The 20,258-nt window shown below is 41.7% G+C and overlaps 2 protein-coding genes across 2 annotated transcripts in view; one reads left to right on the forward strand and one right to left on the reverse strand.

Moving 5' to 3' along the window:
* Positions 1–2,655: 2,655 nt before the first annotated feature.
* lca5 (lebercilin LCA5) lies at positions 2,656–13,836 on the reverse strand. The gene is made up of 8 exons (XM_058410422.1): positions 13,547–13,836; positions 10,100–10,470; positions 8,731–9,269; positions 8,014–8,151; positions 7,842–7,938; positions 7,489–7,625; positions 4,737–4,974; positions 2,656–4,303 (listed from the first exon to the last, which is right to left on the reverse strand). The coding sequence occupies exons 2-8, from the start codon at positions 10,452–10,454 to the stop codon at positions 3,447–3,449; spliced, it is 2,361 nt and encodes a 786-aa protein (XP_058266405.1). The 5' UTR covers positions 10,455–10,470; positions 13,547–13,836; the 3' UTR covers positions 2,656–3,446.
* An 847-nt stretch (positions 13,837–14,683) lies between these two features.
* sh3bgrl2 (SH3 domain binding glutamate-rich protein like 2) overlaps positions 14,684–20,258 on the forward strand; it is a 10,016-nt gene continuing 4,441 nt past the window's right edge. The window contains exons 1-2 of the mRNA XM_058410424.1: positions 14,684–14,909; positions 20,140–20,258. The exon at positions 20,140–20,258 is cut by the window's right edge and continues 67 nt beyond it. Of these exons, the coding sequence (XP_058266407.1) occupies positions 14,865–14,909; positions 20,140–20,258 (164 nt within the window). The 5' untranslated portion in view covers positions 14,684–14,864. The remainder of the gene's footprint in view (positions 14,910–20,139) is intronic.

The raw sequence follows: 20,258 nt of genomic DNA on the forward strand, positions 1-20,258 counted from the left end.
TGTAGTATCGTGCCAAACCTCCTGTTATTATGCTAAAGAGTGGTTTAATGACAATTGTATTATACCATCATTAGCATCATAGAATAGCGTTTTTGTTGCTCAAACAGAAAAGTAGTGCGCTAGCAGCGCTAAGCTCATGCGTTCAGTTTCATCATGATGAAATGTATACCTTTAATGGAATGTAAGTCACTTTGTGTTTACTAGATAGAATAGTTAGAGGTGGTTTCTTATCTCTGTATTAACCCAGACTCTGAGTCCTGTATCACCGCGTCCACAGGCTTAGGTCAGTCAGATATAGGGTCAGATACAGGTTCAGGTCAATCAGATACAGGCTCAGGTCAGTCAGATATAGGGTCAGATACAGGCTCAGGTCAGTCAGATATAGGGTCAGATACAGGCTCAGGTCAGTCAGATACAGGGTCAGATACAGGCTCAGGTCAGTCAGACACAGGCTCAGGTAAGTCAGATATAAGGTCAGATACAGGCTCAGGTCAGTCAGATACAGGCTCAGGTCAGTCAGATACAGGCTCAGAGTCAGATACAGGGTCAGATACAGGCTCAGGTCAGTCAGATACAGGCTCAGAGTCAGATACAGGGTCAGATACAGGCTCAGGTCAGTCAGATACAGGGTCAGATACAGACTCAGGTCAGTCAGATACAGGGTCAGATACAGACTCAGGTCAGTCAGATACAGGCTCAGAGTCAGATACAGGGTCAGATACAGGCTCAGGTCAGTCAGATACAGGGTCAGATACAGACTCAGGTCAGTCAGATACAGGGTCAGATACAGACTCAGGTCAGTCAGATACAGGCTCAGGTCAATCAGATACAGGCTCAGATAGGGGGTCAGGGGCAGCAGGATCAGAGATGGACACATTCACTGATCAGGACGAGACCAAGTACATGCTGGTGGTATAATGAAGCATAGATTCCTCATGGAATGTTTTCAAGATGACCATTACTAAAAGCTAAATTTGCAGTTTTATATGAATATATAAAAGTATGCTGTATTACTCTTGATACGAGTAGTGCAGTAGCAGCGCTTAGCTCATGTGTTCAGTTTCATCATGATGAAATGTATACCTTTGATGGAATGTAATAGTGGTCTCTTATCTCTGTATTAACCCAGACTCTGTATTAACCCAGCGTCCACAGGCTCAGGTCAGTCAGATACAGGGTCACCTGATAGGCCCATGTGCAGGTGGTTTGAACGTGAACTATAGAATAAATGCATTTGATTAGTAAACCAAATTGAAATGTGATGTATGATCTACTAATGAGAATGCATGGAATTTACAGCAAACCTAAATAACTCTATCAATTCTATTGATCAATTTTATCAAGTCTATCAATTTGCTTCACAGCCAATCATGGGCCCCCTCCTTGCACGGGGCCCTGGGGTTCTAGCCCTATTGTTAATGCAGCCCTGTATGGAGTTGCATGTCACCATAAAAGCTGCAGAAGGACTTAAGGTTATTAGATGTAAGCATTGTAGAGGTCAACAGTCCAGGGTAATGGAGAGTGTGGGAAAGAGGTAAAGAAACGAGTGCAGGCAGGTCGGAACGGGTGGAGAAAGGTGTTGGGAGTTCTGCGTTATGGAAAAATATCAGCGAGAATCAAGGGGAAGGTGTACAGGACAGTGGTGAGATGGCCATGGTGTATGGTTTAGAGACAGTGTCAATGAGGAAGAGACAGGAGTCAGAGCTAGAGGTAGCAGAGCTGAAAATGTTGAGGTTCTCTTTGGGGATTAGGAACGAGTACATCAGAGGGACAGCTCATGTTGGACGTTTGGGGGACAGAGTTAGGGAGGCCAGATTAAGATGGTTTGGACATGTTCAGAGGAGGGAGAGTGAGTATATTGGTAGGAGAATGTTGGACATGGAGCTGCCAGGCAGGAGGCAAAGAAGAAGGCCAAAGAGGAGGTATATGGATGTAATAACTGAGGATATGAAGCTAGTGGGTGTAAGTGTTGAGGATGCAGAAGATAGGGATAGCTGGAGAGAGATGTTTCACTGTGGCGATCCCTGAAGGGAAAAGCTGAAAGAAGAAGAAGATGTAAGCATTGTAGAGTGATTTTGAGGAGTTTGGTTCAATGGCTGTCCTTAAACTGTCCCTGTGGCTACAACATCCACACAGTCTCTGTAAGCACAACCCCAGCACTCTGCTCCTCTAGGAAGAAAGCAATGTCATCCACACCTGCACAAAACAGCTGGAATATTTAAGAACTGCTTGAGAGCATGGGGCAGCTAACCCTAAAGCGAATTAAAACTTATCCCAGAAATACGAGAGGAGAGATTCTACTTTCAGCATTAGCCTCCATGGCTACAGAAAAGGACTTCTTGAAACACACAGATAACCTGTACAACAGAGTAACTGAACTCTTCTCGAGGAAGGGAAAGGAGGATGGATTTTGTGTAAAATAATCAGTAGTTTTGGTGAGTATAATGCATTTTATTTACATTTTTTATACAGTCAACCTGGTCTAATCTGGGTTTACTAATTCTCGTGCTGAATTTTGAAGGTTACTTGCTTGCTTTTTTATAATACCTGTCTGTGATGCAGTGCTCTGTTAGTATTGAGATACTACGTGATAAAAGACAATAAAAGAACCAAAACTGGAATGAATAAGAAGAAAATGAAACAGAAACCTGTAGGTAATGTTAAACTTATCTTTAATTTATATTCAGATGCTATACTTCATACACTTAAAAACATTGCCTATACAATAACTAATGCCCCTTATCATCACTGCTCAGACTTCAATGTCAAATTGCACAGGTCTAATATATATATATATATATATAATAAAATTTTTTGATCTTCATAAATATACATTTTAGCAAGGAAATGTTGAAATATAAAAATATGTACATGGTCTACTTTGGCCCCCCATAGAGCTGGGCCCAGAGTGAGATGTCCTCTGCAGGACAGGTGGCAGAGCAGCATTCTCAATGGAACCGAAAGGTGGAGCGATGTCCTTAGCCGAGACTGGAAGTGGAATGGTGTCCTCCGCAGAAACAGGCGGTGGAGTGGTGTCCTCAGTCGAGCCAGGAAGTAGGACGGCATCCTCTGCGGTAAAAGGAAGTGGCTCGGTGTCCTCCACAGAAACTGGGAAGCAAAAATCAACAAAAGCACATGACAAAGCAAACATAAACAATGACATGAAACCAGTCCTGCCAGAAGGCCCTCTGGTGGTCAAATGGCAAAATGTCCATGCAGCCCCTGACACTGAGGTCATTTCTGTTTGAGATGTAAATGAAGGCTATGGAAATTTAGCAGGTGTAGAGATTAAATATCATTGCAGTTTATTTTACTGACAGTCAGGAATCTGACTCTGCAGCTTGGTACAACCTGAGCTTGAACCTGAGCCTAATTTTCTCTGCAAACGTATGGAAACTTCCTCATTCTCTGTTTCCAAAATCGAACGATCTCAATGAGACGTTTAATCAGAGTGTGACTTCCTCAATGTCATCATCGAGTGTCGTAATGGCCCTAACAGCCGGTCCACTCTCTGAGACATGCAGCGTGGTCTTTTTCAGCTTGTTAGGTGTTTCTCTTTCTTTTCTACGTCCACTTGATGAAGATATCGTGCTTGGAGAATTCAGAAGCTCCATCTTGCTGGGTGACACATGGGGAGCAGACAAAACTGAGGACCCAAACAGCTGCTGCAGGAGATCGGACTTCTTCTCCTTCGCGAGTCCACTCAGGTCCATCGCTCCATTCTCGTCTCCTGACAGCTGGTCCACAGTCTGGCTCGGGCTCCGGCGTCCGAGACCTGCTCGAGGAGCGGGTTTCCCAAACGACGGAGCGTAGCTGCCAAAGGTGAGGTCGAGATCCTGATTGGTTATCTGTGATCTCAGGGCCGTGCCCCGTTTCCCGGTCTTGGACGTGCTCAGATATTCATGAGGCTCTGTGAAGCTGAAGATGGAGGTGTTCTGATTCCGAGGAGGAGTGCGAGTCTCATCTTGGAAGAAGCTGGACTCCTGTGCCTGAGCTTCCACATTGATCTCGCGCATTTTGGCCAAAAGTTGGTCTTTGCGTATGCGCTCTTCTTCTACATGCTCTTGAGGAGGGTTTCGATCTCTTTCTGTTTCGTCATGGAAAAATCTGGAGTCCTGTACCTGAGCTTGCATGTCAATCTCACGCATTTTAGCCAACAGTTGGTCTTTCCGTCTGCGGTCTTCTTCTACACGTTCCTGATTGGCCTGAATCTCCTGCTCGCTCAGCTGTGGCTCTTTAACTTTCCTTTCCTCGGTCTGCCACTCACTTCTCCTCTTCCTGTCTTCTTCATCTCGGTCTCTTCCTGTCACAAGGCACAAATAAGATATTTAAATAGAGACATCTACATGGACAGACATGACACTGCTCAGTGGTCTACATCATACATTATGTCTGTCTTTATCCTAGACAGATTTTTGTCCTACTTCTGTTTCTACCGCTCTTAGCTATACTTTAGTATTTATGCTTTTGGCAGTATATGATATAACAACACTTCATGAAACACCTCTACACCTGCACATTCTTGCAGTTATCCAATTAACCATTCATGTGTTAAGAGCATGATGTTTAAAATCCTGTATTTTCATTTCAATAATTTCAGTAATTGAGAATTTTTTTGGCGTCACCAAATGCAAATCAGCTGTGAAGTGATATTCATCAATATACACACGCAGATACGAAACAAATCAGTGTCACAGCACCGAAAGTATCAAATAAAAAAGATCTCACTGACTCACCATCTCTTTGCCTCGTCCCTTTCTCTTCACTCAACTCCGACTCAAAATTCATTCTCTGCTTCGGCACCTTTCCTTTCTCATTTTCACTTTTACTCTCTCTTTCCCTGACTCTGTCTTTCTCTCTCCCCTGGTCCTCCATCGCCATCCCACGTGCTATAACCTCCTCCTGCTCTCTCGCCGTCTCCTGAATCCTTTGCGCTCCTGCTCCCATCTGTCTCTGATCACTGCTTTGCTGCTCCTGAAGGAATATTAGAAGAAAAAAGAAAGAAAGAAAGAAAGAAAGAAAGAAAGAAAGAAAGAAAAAAGAGTCAGTAATATATATGGTAAGTTGGTACTTTTTTTTAGCAGGATATGGGTGTGTACTTATAGAGCTCTAACAGATTTTAAAAGCATCATTTGACAGTATTTCATTTGTGCATTGTTGCAATCATAAGATGTTTCATGGCACTCCAGACCTCTTCACCCAACATCACTGTCTGATCTCATTAATGCTCTTGTGTCTGGATGAACACAAATCCTAATAACTACTAAAATCTATTGGAAACCCTTGCTTGCCTAATACAGTGTTGGTCTCCAAGGGCCACACCTTGCAACTTACAGAAGGATATTTACAGGACTTACAGGACATAAAGGATACTTTTGATAGATACTGACCACTGCAGACCGGGAACACCCCACAAGAGCTGCAGTTTTGGAGATGCTCTGATCCAGTGGTCTAGCCATCACAATTTGGCCCTTCGTCAAACTCGCTCAAATCCTTACTCTTGTCCATTTTTCCTGCTTGTAACACATCAACTTTGAGGACAAAATGTTCACTTGCTGCCTAATATATCCCACCCACTAACAGGGGCCATGATGAGGAGATCATCAGTCTTATTCACTTCACCTCTCAGTGCTCATAATGTTATGCCTGAATGGTGTAGGTATGTACTTTGTTTCATCTCTTTGTCTGTCTTCCTATTAAATTCTTAGTCTCTCATAAGTAAGAGCTTTAAAAGACCTTTGCCATGACACCCTAAAATGCAACCAGAATTAGACCTATAAATAAACAAAAATTTAAGCCAGTCATGTTACTGTTTCAGTGACTGGTAGTTAAATCGTAGGTCTGGCTGGTACAAGTGAAGAGTGCGCTCTGTAAACTATGAGAGATTTTCTTCTATGCAAAAATCAATTTCATGAGGATTATTCAACCATTTAACCGTCTCACACCAAAAGGTTCAGGAAATCCATTCAGATCCATTAAGCTCCAAGACTGGAAGTTCTGACAGAAAGAGCAAATCTGGGATAAACTCAGTGAGCAGTGAGGCTTATTCCATCCTAGGTCCATTCAGTCCTCTCAGTAGCTGGAAGATCTGCTGTGATTTATTGACATGACTCTCCAGTCAGTGATTAAGTACGAGTTAAACTGCATGTGTAATCTAAATGCATGCGGCATGCAGTATTAGGAAATTAATCAACATCTGGATAGTGTAATGCACCTGGATGCTGCCATGAAGTTGATTATTTTCCTATAACAACACAGTCCAGAGACTTTTATTCCATTTATACTACAGATATTCAGCAGTAATTAACAATTATATACTGTATATATTACTTAAGAATGACATCAGTTTAGTTTATTTCCTCACCAGCACATCAAGTAACTGAAAAAAACACTCTATCCTGTATCCATGCTAATGTCTTTTTCCAAAAAACATTATCACATCCAAGATTTTGATGTTATTTAACCTGATTATTTTCTGATTTTCAGTAGTTTCTGCTGTTCCTGTGCCACTGTCAGTGTACTGTTTCTATAGAAATCATAACGTATTACAACAACCACATTCACTTAAACCTGTAATATAAACCTTATTGAAAACTATAAGGTTTATATTATAATACCTGTAACTAACCGCCAGAGCTTCTGTTATAGAAAATTCACCCTCTGACCAATCTGAATCAAGAATTTTCAAGCAGTTACAGTTTGTCCACAAACAATGAAGTGTATTAAGTCTTAAAAGGTTGTACATCTTACCCTAAATTCACTGAACTAAGAGACAAAGTGACTGCTGATGGTTCGACAAGCAACACTTTATGCTAATTAGGAATGACACATTTAAAGCAACAAATCCACACAGCTTTTTCGAATCAGCCGTTTCTTCAGTTCCGCACTCACAACTTTGGTTCCTACCTGCAGTTAGTCCTCATTTATTGTTAAGAAGAATAACTCTTTGAATGAGGTAGCAGAGATCATCGGTGCCTCTGGTGAGTTTATGTAAGAGTACAGTTTGCCTGCTTTGCTAAGCTGCTAGTGAAGCTAAGTGGGAGCTGTTTCTCTGTACACGCTGTAAACTGGGGCATTAAATGTTATAGAAAAGAAACATGAGTGCAGAGATGCAGAGTTTAATCTCATCGCCAGGAAACTGAATCTTGGAACAAGGTGGAGGTTTCAACAACTCCAAGCATACAGGCAAAATAACAACTGGGGGGAAAAAAGGTACCTGCATGGCTGATCTGATCTCCTGAAACTGATTTTTGAGCCTTGTAACCCTGGGAATTGCTGACCACTTGCTAAGAGGAATGGGCCAAAATGAATCCATAATGCTGCCAAAAAGCTCATTATACTGTATGTCAGAATTAGAAATAAGTGAAGCTTGAAATGCTGAAAGGTTCACATAAATGAAATGTTGTGTTGTGGTATGAATAGGTTTGTTAAATAGATGTTGTTAAATCTGGGCACATCATCAGCTCTGCTTCAGTGGAAGAGACTTGCCTTCAGAGACAGATAGTCATCCGCCTGGTCATCGCAGGAAAACTCACTACCGTTAGTGATAGCAAGAGGAGGTGAGGGGAAGTCTAGTGAGAGCATCCCGTCTTCAGTCTGCACTGCTTTACTGCTGCTTCTGCCACCTGAAGTGTAAGACAATAGAATGATCATTAACACCTTAACAGCTTAAACCCAAACCCTTTTATATGTGCTACCTTAAGAACAGTTCGGTTAAAACGCTATGCTGCTAGCATAACATATCTAACAGTACACCATTGTTTGCATTATGCTAACTGCTCACTATGTTTCCATTCCTTTGCTAACTGCAGGTTACTATGCAACTCTAGAGTCAACTCAACCTTTCTTCCTGGTGGAATCTTCTAGATCTTTCTTTGAAGCCCCTCTCAGCATTCTATTGGCATAAATGTTCCTAGTGTCCAGCTCTCTTTCTCTCTCCTAAAAAACAAACCGCGTTAATGAAATATCAGCATTCATTATATGTGTATGTGCCAAGAACCAGCTATTTTCTACCTTTAGTTTGGTGCATAGCTTATTGATTTCCTCCCGCAGTGTCTGGGTTTCCTGTTGGGCATCATGGGTTTTCTTCCGCTCGCTCGCCAGCTGCCTCTGAAAGCTTCCTGTACTCAGGTCCATGTTCTTTTCCAGTTCCTGACAACACACGTATATCACACATGGCACAAATGACCAAATAAAAGTACTAATAACTAATAACTAAACACATTAGAGCACTGGGGTTCCCCAAACCTTAGACTGTTTAGTTTAACACTTATGAATGAAAGGCCAGATTTATCAACTATGACAACAATCACAATGACAGTGTAATGTTTTTAGAGAGACAAAACAGACTCATATCAGGGCCGTATCACACAACCCCGGTCTGGATTATTGTCCTATATCGCATATCCTGCTAGACTGGCGAGTCAGTGCAAGGAATATTCACTTGGTTTTTAGTCACTTGCTTTAAACACAGGTATGATATTGATGTAACAGAATGTCTGAATTTTTCAGCACTCCTTTATAATAGGTGTAGAATTTAAAATGTGCCACGTGGTCAAATCTTGGGGTCACAGAAAATTCATAATGTCCATTCAGGGTCAATGCTGTCATTCTTGAAACCCTACTATTGCAACTATTGCATAAAAAGAGCAAAAAATACAATATGCAGAATATATCCACTGTATGCATGTGAGTACATAAATGTATGTGAGAATATAAATGTGATCAAACCTTGATTTTACGCTCGCTCTCCTGCACTTTGACCTGAGCGTGTGTGAGCTTTCGTGCCAGGTCATCTCTTTCTCCGAGGCGTTGGTCGTCAGCGAGCTGCTGCAGTTTGTGCAGCTGGTCTCGGCACCGCTGTAGCTGCGTGTCTGCCTCTGTGCAGCGGCGTTCGGCCATGCGCTCCTTCTCCTGACTGCGACGCAGCCTTTCACGCAGGACGTGCGTCTCGTTGTTGTGGCGCGAGATGAGCTGCGAGATCTCGCTCTCTGTGTCGCTGTAGCGGTGCAGTGCTTTCTCGTGGCGCAGCTGAAGCTGCTTCAGTAGACGGTTTTCTCGCTGTAGTTCGTCAGTGCGCAGTTGCAGCTCAGCCAGTGCATTCTTCAACTCACTGATCTTTAATAGGCGGGCAGACAGCAGCCTCTTGGTAACCAGGTCCAGGTCTTTGGGAGGAGCATCTTTACCAAGGCTTTGAGAGCGCAGACCGCTGGAGCGCTGAGAAGGTATGGTCTGGGGACCAGGACGCCGTGGTACACCCTTACGAACTCCTGCAGAGAAGAATGTAAAATATAAGGCAATGATAATCACAAAACTATTACACAAGTTATTTTGCTAGATACTGAAATTGTATTGTCTTGACTCTATTCTTGAATCACAATAAATCACATATTCATAAGTGAGTAATGTGTCATTGTGCCATCTGTTGGCCGTTTGTAGCAATGTATGCTGAACTGAATAATGTGTACTGGCCTCGAAGTAGCCAATAATCTAACGTGCCAGACTGTATTTGGAGCAATAAGAAAATGAAGTATCAGCATAAATATTTCTTCAAGGCAAATTAGTTTAAGGTAAAGGTGGCAGCTGTGCCACTCTTTATATATATAATATTTATTATTTAAGGCACCATTTCAGCACCAGAGACAGCGCTTGCCTTGCGAGCCACATGAGGCCAGGCGTCCCAGGGAGGTAACATGGGCTTACTGCCGACCTAACACAGCGTTTTTTCTGTCTTGCCTTGCAGACAGCCCATGAGCACAAGGGACATGCTACGCACTGTGCCAAGAAACCAACTACGCCTGGTTTCGGCACCCTTCTCCCCTGGGACAAGCTTGCCTGCACTCCATGGCCTCCCGAGGCCTCCTACAGACACATCCGGCCCACACTGCTCTGTCACCTTCATCACCATATAAAGTTACATATTTGTTTTGCTCCACTCTTTTATACTTTCCTTCTCCCTCTTTTTTCACCATATAAATAAAAGACACACACTGTTTCACCCAGCCTGTGTTGCTCCGTGTTTTTGTGTTCAACATGCTACACTGTATATACTGTGTATGTGATACATACTGTGTGTGTGTGTGTATACACATGGTCGTACCTGTCAGGTGTACAGGGCTGTTTGATACTCTCTGTGTCCTTGCTCCTTTGTGTGGTGATGGAGAAGGAGAGCGCGGTGAGAAGGACCTATCAGACAGTGAAGCGTTCTCGTAATCATCTGAATAGAACGAGGCGCTGCTCTGGTCTCCATCAGACACCTGGTCCTTATCCGGATCCCGGTTCCGCTCTCGTATCCTGGTCCGGGCTCGATTTCCTCTGGAGCTCTCATTATCTTCACGGAGCTTCCTGTTCCCGTATCCTGACAAAGCCGAGTCTTTCCGTTCACTGTGGCGGGACACTTGGACACTCTGTCCTGATTCCATCATGCGGTTATCCTCTGTGTTGTAAGAATCCATCACTGTCTGAGCTACACTGAAAACAGAGATTTACGAAATTCATAATAATGATTCACAAAATTTATAATGCACTCTTCATAATATTTTATAGTTTTTTTAGCAACAAGGAATAAAATGGAGGATGTATAATTCTTTAATTAATAAAGTTGTCATAAATGGCAAATTGCTGTGGTATGGGGACAGCACTTCCTGAATGTCTCGTCAATTTATTTTACATTACTTACATATTGTTCACAGACCCTCACAACTGCAGTGTCATGCATCATGTCCAAATTATTTGGACATGATGCATACTAAACTGAACCCCACACACACACACACACTCAGTAATTGTCTCCTTGACAACTGTTGGGCTCCCTGCACATGAGAGGTGTGGGTATAATTGTATGTACATGTCCTCATTTCTTCACACGCCCACATCTGGCCTACTCAAGACAGAATCGTGATGCTGACAACCCTCACACACACATGGATCTATCCAACGATCTACATTACAACATCAACACTATTTATCAGTGAACTCCTTGGCCTTTAGAGCACATTACAGACTTCACACAAACCTCTGTACCTGACAGTGGAAATGTTTAGGATCATGTCAGCGTGCTATCTTAGTCAGCATGGTCGAGTGATGTAACATTAAACACCATGGTGCTCTGGAGATGTGGAACATCTGGATTGCGGAATGCTCGGTGACAAGTTTGTTTCTGGAAATTTCACTAACAGGGGGTTCGCAGGCCAATTTCTGACTCATGCATGTGTCTAGAACTTTCCAGAACATATTGGGAATATAGATGCACAAAACCAGAGAGAAATATGCTGCTGGGAGATGAGAGCTTTAATTTCATAAGCTCATCTTTGCTGACTTACCATAGATTCATGGTAATACTTATCCAAACAGATTTCAAGTGTAATTAGTAAAACTCAGTTACATTAATTTGTACCTTAATGTCTAACCAGAACGATAAGAAACCATGGTGGGTCCTGGATATTGATTGTTGATGAGGCCAGTTGCTGATGCTGATGAGATGCTGATGTGGCGTGAGGTTTTTGTCTTGATGGACCACAGCCTTCTGAGCCGTCTGCTGGAGGGGAGTGCATCCAGAAGACTGTGTCCAGGGTAAGAGAGGTCAGCCACAGTCTTTACTGCCAACTTCAGGGCACATGAAGAGATGACCAATTGACATGGCATGAAGAGATGATACTTCCCTGTCCCTGGCAGTGGCAGCACCATACCAATTGCTGACAATATTCACTTCCTCATGGAGGAGGTCAGTATGGAGGTGTAGAAGTGCAAAATCATTGTCTTTGGTAGGTTGAACTTCTTTAGTTGGCACAGGAAGTGCAGCCACTGGTGTGCTTTTATTTCAATAAAGAGTTTATATGCAGCACCCACTTGAGATCCTATTGACTAGAGAGTCCCACAGGATAATAGGTGTAGGTGGTGCTGGGTTCTTCCTAAAGGCCACAACCATCTGTACTGTTTTCACAGCATTAAGGTCACCAGATGGTCAATAAGAAGTTAGGCTGAAACATTCTGGAGTACTTCTTTAATGCAAAGTGTTGTGCTGTGCCTGTGCTAATTCTCAGCCCTGGCTCACACCGATCTGTTTGTGCTTTCCTTGTTGTAACATGCCTGAGATGGATTATCAGACGCTCATCAAGAGGGTTTCGACTGAAATTAGTGCGACAACTGGGAAAGACAGAGATAAACCCACTGGCATGGCACACAGAGGTTTGTAACAGAGCATTGTATTTATTTCTATTGTTGACTCCATTATTTGGCCACTTCTTTCTTCAGAATCTACTCATAAACACTTCTGATGAGTACAAGAGCTTCTGCTCATGACAGACTAAACCTGGATACAGCCTTGTGTGGAAAGTAATGACAAATAAAGCTGGCAGGGCTGAAGTAGGCTGTTTGACTGCAGTAGTTATATACACTATATTGCCAAAAGTTTTGGGACACCCCTCCAAATCATTGAATTCAGGTGTTGTTTTTCAGGGGTTCGGCTCGGCCCCTTAGTTCCAGTGAAAGGAACTCTTAATGCTTCAGCTTCATACCAAGACATTTTGGACAATTTCATGCTCCCAACTTTGTGGGAACAGTTTGGGGATGACCCCTTCCTGTTCCAACATGACTGTACACCAGTGCACAAAGCAAGGTCCATAAAGACATGGATGAGCGAGTTTGGTGTGGAGGAACTTGGTGTGGAGTCCTGACCTCAACCTGATAAAACACCTTTGGGATGAATTAGAGCGGAGACTGTGAGACAGACCTTCTCATCCAGCATCAATGCCTGACCTCACAAATGTGCTTCTAGAGGAATGGTCAAAAATTCCCATAAGCACACTCCGAAACCTTGTGGAAAGCCTTCCCAGAAGAGTTGAAGCTGTTATAGCTGTAAAGGGCGGGACAACTCCATATTACATTCATGTGCATGTAAAGGCAGACGTCCCAGTTTTGGAATGGCTCAGTGTCTCTGCTCTAATTCATCCCAAAGGTGTTCTGGACTCTGTGCAGGTCAGTCAAGTTCCTATACACCAAACTCGCTCATCCATGTCTTTATGGACCTTGCTTTGTGTACTGGTGTGGACGAACAGGAAGGGGTCATTCCCAAACTGTTCCCACAAAGTTGGGAGCATGAAATTGTCCAAAGTGTCTTGGTATCTTTCTGAAGCATTAAGAGTTCCTTTCACTGGAACTAAGGGGTAAAGCCCAACCCCTGAATTCAATGATTTGGAGGGGTGTCCCAAAACTTGCCAATATAGTGTATTTAAAGTAGGACTTAAAAACACTAGATAGCCGTTGATGAGGCGGATTCACTACTAAGCTACAGGTGTCAAAAAAAGTCACCACTTTTTGTTTGTGTATTACAGAATAAACTCATATAGTCGTGTGATAAAACAGTTATATTAACGAATACTAGCAAGCTAATAACACTCACGGTGAAGCCAGCTAATCTTGCTAACCCACTAGATTAGACGTCACTCTTTCGCCTCGTGCTAACTTAGCTCCTGTACTTCTTTCTACTGTTGCTAAAAATCGTGCCATAAAACAAACCCAAACTATCATTATTTGCTTTAACACTTACCTTTTTGTTCAGAAATCCGTCTGGATGACACACACAGAGCTAATCACCCTGCTAGCTTAGATTATTTTTTAAACTAGTCTAGCTAAACCGAAGCTTCTTCCAAACTGTGTGACGGTAATCTAATGTTCTAACTAAACCGAGACCATTACATTAACACCCACTGAACACCAGTCGATGTGACAGCAGCCGCACATTAACGGGCTTTAGCACTAAATCGCGAAAAAGTGGGAGAGATATTTATAAGGCTCCCACGCGCTGCCTCTCTGCTGTAACGGTGTCATAGTGACGCCTTGCCATGGCAACAGCAGTTTGTTGCACGCGCGCACCGGCGACGGCAACCATTCAAAATGGAGATCAGTAAAATAAAATAAAATAAAATAGAAATATAATTAGAATAAAATGTACATTACTACTACTGATACTACTACTACTACTACTACTACTACTACTACTAATAATGTGTAATTATTTATATACTGTATTACTGGATATTTAATTATTTATTATTATTAATAATAATTAAACTTATAAACTAAATTAATAACAGAACTCATTAATAATTTATAAAACTTAAACATACAATAAAATAAAAAATATAATGTGAATCATAATAAAATATATATTACTACTACTGATAATAATAATAATAATAATAATAATAATAATAATAATAATAATAATAATGAATTATATGGCATTTTATTATTTGTATAATATGGTGTAGGTTTGAATAAATAAATAAAATAATATTACTTATTAAAGAACAACGATGCTTCTTCTTCTTCTTCTTCTTCTTCTTCTTCTTCTTCCTCTTCTTCTTTTCCATTCTCCTAAATTCCAAATATTGATTTAGGCTTCGGACTGATTATAAACTTTGTTTGTAAACAAACCCAGCAGGGATTGATTTGTTTAGCTCCGCCCTCAGTGCAGGTATCTAGTATCTAGTATCTAACATTCTCGACCTCCATCTAGACTGTGCTAGTGTTAGTGTGTAGCCTAGATAACATTCGACTCCCAGTCGTTTACATAAGATGTGCTGTTTTTATGAGCATGGAAAGGTTATTACAGCTACTACGCCAAAATACATTTCCCAGCATGCATCTGCTCAGTCGGGTCATTTGGGTCAGTGAGTGGCGAGTGCAGCGCCAGCATCGCGTTAATAACATGTTATGAAAATAACCGGGGGGGCGCGCGTGCGCTTCATTTGAAAGCAGCCTGTCTCGCGACTCCAGACACACGCACCCCAACACACTCACAGACACGGGAGAGCGCGAGCCAGAGTGCATGTGAGCGCGCGGACAGGAGCGGGGACATTAGGATGGTGGTCAGGGTATACGTCGCCTCCTCGTCCGGCTCTCTGGCGGTGAGTATAACGCATTTATTACACAGCAGATGAAACAAAGTTTACCTTGTACGTAGTCTGTGCGTTATTAACACGCTATTAATCAGTAATAGAACATTTATCCACTAATATAGATTACTACTCTAGGAACAGCGTAGCGGCATAACGCTCTACTATAATATGAGCCTTTATTAATATTATCATCATCATTATGTTATAATCTTTATGATAGCAATGGCAATGGAGGAAGTAAATATAAACACGGGCTCTAGATAAACATAAACAGCTTACACAGTTTCCAGTAATGGATATACCGGTATAAACACTCCTTTAACCCTTATTTGGATGTTTTTTTATTCCATTTATTAAACTAAATAAATGATGTTTAAAAATTAAAGGGTGCTAAACTGTACCTGGAGGTGGTTCTTTATTTTTAAGCGTACATATTGTCTACCTGTAGTATGTCAGTGTGCTATCTTTTACCTCGGTGTATGTTGTGTAGACTAAAAACAAATTATTTATCATTTAAATACATTGTCGGTGATCCATGTGCACTGTACATATTAAAGGCACAATAGATAGCTGTACCCTGGAGCATACCAACACAGCCACAGGAAAAATGCTCACCATATGAATAGAAAGAATGGAATATTTTCCTGTTGTGTAAAGGGTTAAGTGTGCACAGGTGTGTGTGTTTTGTTTAATAAACACTCCTAACAACTGTCTCGAATGGCTTTTGTTGCGCTCCACTGACCTGTGCTCATGATAATTACTCTACAATGTCAGAGGAACAGTGGAGGGAGATGATAATGACGGTATGATCTCGGTCGGGATGAGTTTTAGAAGTCGTGTCCCTCAGGGTGGATCACGAGCAGTAACAAAGTGTGGGCGGTCAAAGTGCATGTTTACTGTACACACTAGCCAGTTAGAGTTTAATGACACACACACACACATACACACACACACACTTTATTTACGAGGAATGCTTATCTATGGCCTCTGTTTAGTACACATGAGCTTAAGACAAGTCTGACTTCACCTCTGTTCCTCTCCAAGAGATTGTAGATCACATTTCATCTCTGGAGCGTTAAGTGCTTGTTAAACATCTCAGAATTGAGCAAGATGCGTCCACTTCAGAAAACGAGGATTCGTTTATTTCGGAAATGCCTGGCTTGTGTAGGCTGTGATTGCTCTTTATCAGATTTAATTGGTTTATAGTTTGCAGCATTAGGTAATGGCACAAATGAGTAATACACCCGTTTCCTTCTTCTCTATATTTCTACAAAACCCGGACTTGTTTAGTCAAGCCGCTATTTTTAGACCACTCTCTATTTCTCTCCCTGTGTAACTCTCTCTCTCTCTCTCTCTCTCTCTCTCTCTCTCTCTCTCTCTCTCTTTCTCTCTGTCTTATAAACACAAACACAATGACTAGATGATGGATGAACTGATGATTAAAGACAATGCAATCATATTACACACACACACACACACACACACAAATTTAATTACTGTGGAGCAGACATCTGGAGGTCAGACAGGTGCCTGCTGCTTTGCTTTTGTGCATATGTGTGTGTGTGTGTGTGTATGTGTGTGTGTGTGTGTGTGTGTGTGTGTGTGTGGTCCTCGGCACTGACACATGTTCTGGGTGTGTTTTTGTGGGATGGGTGTGTGTATCAGAAGGCTGACAAGAGGAAGCCGTATAAAGGAAGACAGAGGGAGAGTGAAAGAGAAAGAGAGAGTGAGAAATAGCGAGAGAGAGAGAGAGAGAGAGAGACAGAGAGACAGAGTAATAAACACACAATAAAACAGATGATGATCATGTTAGTGTGAGTGAAAAATATTTTTGATTTATCTCCCTCCCTGATAGCACTTGTCTGCTTATGCAAAGTCTTTGTCACTTGCTAAGGGTCAACTCACTCACCCACACACACACAGACACACACTCACTCACTCACATACACACTACCTAGTAAGAGATTATCCTTCTAAACCCTAACTAACCTCCACTTTTCATCCCTCGCTCTGTCTCTCTCTCTCTCTCTCTCTCTCTCTCCCTCTCTGAGTGTCATTGTGTTTTTGTGTATCATTGTGTGTACATATCTTGATCAACTAAAGCACGTTTGTGGCCTGTGTCCAGCAACACAGTGTGCACCGTCAGCACAGAGACAGGAAAGAGAGGAGTTCATCTGCCCTCTCCACACACACACACACACAAACACACACACAACTCCCTCTCCTCTGTACACATAGTTTACAGTGGAATCTTGTCAAACATCTCCGCTCCCAAAGACACACCCCTGGCTTCAGTGCCCGTGTGTGTGTGTGTGTGTTCATTGTTTATACAGCTGATGGAGGAACAAATGCATTAAGCCCACGTTCGTGGTTGTAATAAATGTGTTGAACCTGAACAAAGCAAATCGTTTAACCAAACATTAAAAAAAATAAATAAATAAAATGTCTTATTCACACTTTATATGATTACAGTTAGACGTGTGTGTGTGTGTGCATGTGTGTGTGTGCTGATGGCATTCTAATAACATTTGTAATGCTTGTTATATAAAATTCCTTCCTTACTAAGATCTAAAGATCTGTAAACAAGGCTATTGTGGTTCTGTTTTGTTTGGAAATGCTTTATTTATTCCAGTTCAATCTGTCTTTGATTGTATTCAAGGGTTTAAAAATACACGATCAAAACATGTTGGAATGTAGGAAAACGAACGGCGTTAACGTGACTCGAGTTCAATCACGTGGATCCTCTGTGTGCATTTGAATCAAGTCAATTCACCGAGCTTGTTTCCTCTGTCTCTGTGTATGAGTTGTTCTTACACTATGACGACTGATGAATACTAATTTATCAGCGAAGGCGAGTGATTTAGGTTCTGCTGAGCTTGCAGATTTTTTGGAAAAATGAACTATAGGAGGCTTGCTGAGGGAGAACAACATGGTGGTTTGAAAGCTCATTCCAAGCAAGGATCACTCTGGAGTGAGGATAGAGTGATTACTCAAGATAAAGGCATGAGGGAATGAAATAGAGATAGTAGTTTTATCCTGGTAATGGCATGTAATAAATTTTATACTGTATTACTTCAGTATAGTGTGCCGTAGCTCTTCAAGGCTTCACTCACATACACAGTAAAACATTTTATGATTAAACTTAGTAAAGAAAGTTCACATGCTGCCTTATAAAGGCGAGTCAACTCGATCTGAAGACGAGCTTTGTTTCAGTTCACAAGTTCATGGACTATATAAAGTTTCGAAAATATCCAATACTCATCCTGGCAGTTGGAGTTATTTTCACGTAACTGTTTTACAGTGTACATACACCGATCAGGCATGACATTATGACCACCGCCAGGTGAAGTGAATAAGACTGATGATCTCCTCGTCATGGCACCTGTTAGTGGGTGGGATATATTAGGCAGCAAGTGAACATTTTGTCCTCAAAGTTGATGTTAGAAGCAAGAAAAATGGACAAGTGTAAGGATTTGAGCAAGTTTGAAAAAGGACCACTGGATCAGAGCATCTCCAAAACTGCAGCTCTTGTGGGGTGTTCTTGGTCTGCAGTGGTCAGTGTCTATCAGAAGTGGTCCAAGGAAGGAACAGTGGTGAACTGGCGACAGGGTCATGGGCGGCCAAGGTTCATTGATGCACGTTGATAGCGAAGGCTCCTACATGGTTCTAGACATACATCAATAAATTGCATGTGTGTATCTGCTATAAACCATGGAGTCAGCATGTTATTAGTGTATCTGTATGTATGTCTGCATCTAGTCCAGCTGCATCCTGTCCATTTCCCTCAGTTAAGTCCCTGCTGTGGATCAATACCCTCTTCCTGCTTTCTACCATAGAAATCTCTGTGTGATCATTAGGCATGTGTGTATAGTAACAGCACTGTGTGGTTTCATATTAAATCAAAACTAGACTTAAGACAGACAAAGTCCAGCCCTTTAATTAACCATAATTGAATTAGCAATAATAGCGTATACATGCACAAGCAAATGGGCAAAATGTAGCTCATGCCTTACACTCTGTTTGGATTACGTTAATGGAATCATGCAGGATTTGCTACGGAAGGATAGAATAAAACACAGCATTGTTGTTACAGGAAACAGGCCTTCACACGGTGATGTGATGCAGCTGGCTGTGAGATAATATTGATTATATTCCTGTTAAGAGTATTTTCCCGAAATGTTTTAATCTTCTTGCCAACACAAAAAAATATATATTTTTCCATTTATCTCTACGTTTAAGGTTGTCTGCAAAACAGCCTGGTTCCTGTTATCACTTATAACATAACAGCTATAAACTGCTGTTCCCTCACCAGCTTCACTTTGTTCCCTTTCCTACTGGTTAATAAGAGAAAAATATGTCTTATCAAACCCTCTATCCTTTTCCATCTGAAAAGAAAACTCTGGTTACAGCTCTGACTGGTACACAGCTCTGACACTTCCAGAAATCCTAAATAAACATCTTACAGAAAACGTTACCCATCAACAGTTACACAATTGTAATACATTTATGTAGATCATCCACCATACAAGTCCCCTGTGTTAGTTACTATCGAAACGCTAAAGTTCATCAGTGCAAGTTACATACTGTTCAGGCATAACATTAAGTCTAATATTGTGTTGGTCCCCCTTCTGCTGCCAAAACAGCCCTGACCTGTCAAGACATGGACTTATAAGGACATAAAGGATACTTTTAAAAGATACTGACCACTGCAGACCAGGAACACCCCGCAAGAACTGCAGTTTTGGAGATGCTCTGATCCAGTGGTCACAATTTGGCCCTTCGTCAAACTCAAAGCTCAAATCCTTACGCTTGTCCATTTTTGCTGCTTCTAACATCAACTTTGAGGACAAAATGTTGACTTGCTGCCTAATATATCCCACCCACTAACAGGTGCCATGATGAGGAGATGATGGATATATATATATATATATATATATATATATATATATATATGACTGCATTGTATCATATGAGATGAACGAGAGGCAGAATTTCCAGGAATCTTGTCCACTCGACTCCACTGTCTTCACTCCCATTAGTAGATAGATCTATAGATGTACTTTATTGATCTCATGAGGGAAATTCTTCTGTAGTCATGCAAAGTGTTCTGGACTCGCCCACATCTACTCACCTCTCTGCAACATTAGTTGTAGAAACACAAAACACATCACTGAAAGTCTCCTATGATTTCCACATTTCCCTTTACTCATGTTCAGTGATGTTTCACTTTATTCCTTAGGTAAAAAAGCATCAGCAGGAGGTCATAGGCTTCCTGGAGGCAAACCGGATCAGTTTCGAGGAGGTCGACATCACCATGCTGGAGGACCAGAGACTCTGGATGTACAAGAACATTCCAGA

Source organism: Hemibagrus wyckioides, linkage group LG15, assembly GCF_019097595.1.
Source record: "Hemibagrus wyckioides isolate EC202008001 linkage group LG15, SWU_Hwy_1.0, whole genome shotgun sequence".
In the NCBI taxonomy this organism is placed as follows: Eukaryota; Metazoa; Chordata; class Actinopteri; order Siluriformes; family Bagridae; genus Hemibagrus; species Hemibagrus wyckioides.

Bases quoted from the DNA above. Each gene is read 5' to 3' on its own strand.
- lca5 (XM_058410422.1), bottom strand. From the start codon at position 10,454: ATGGATTCTTACAACACAGAGGATAACCGCATGATGGAATCAGGACAG. The intron at 9,270-10,099 runs GTACGACCATGT...TCTTCTCTGCAG, and splicing joins CAGCCCTGTACACCTGACAG to GAGTTCGTAAGGGTGTACCA. The intron at 4,304-4,736 runs GTGAGTCAGTGA...GCCTTGTGACAG, and splicing joins AGGGACGAGGCAAAGAGATG to GAAGAGACCGAGATGAAGAA.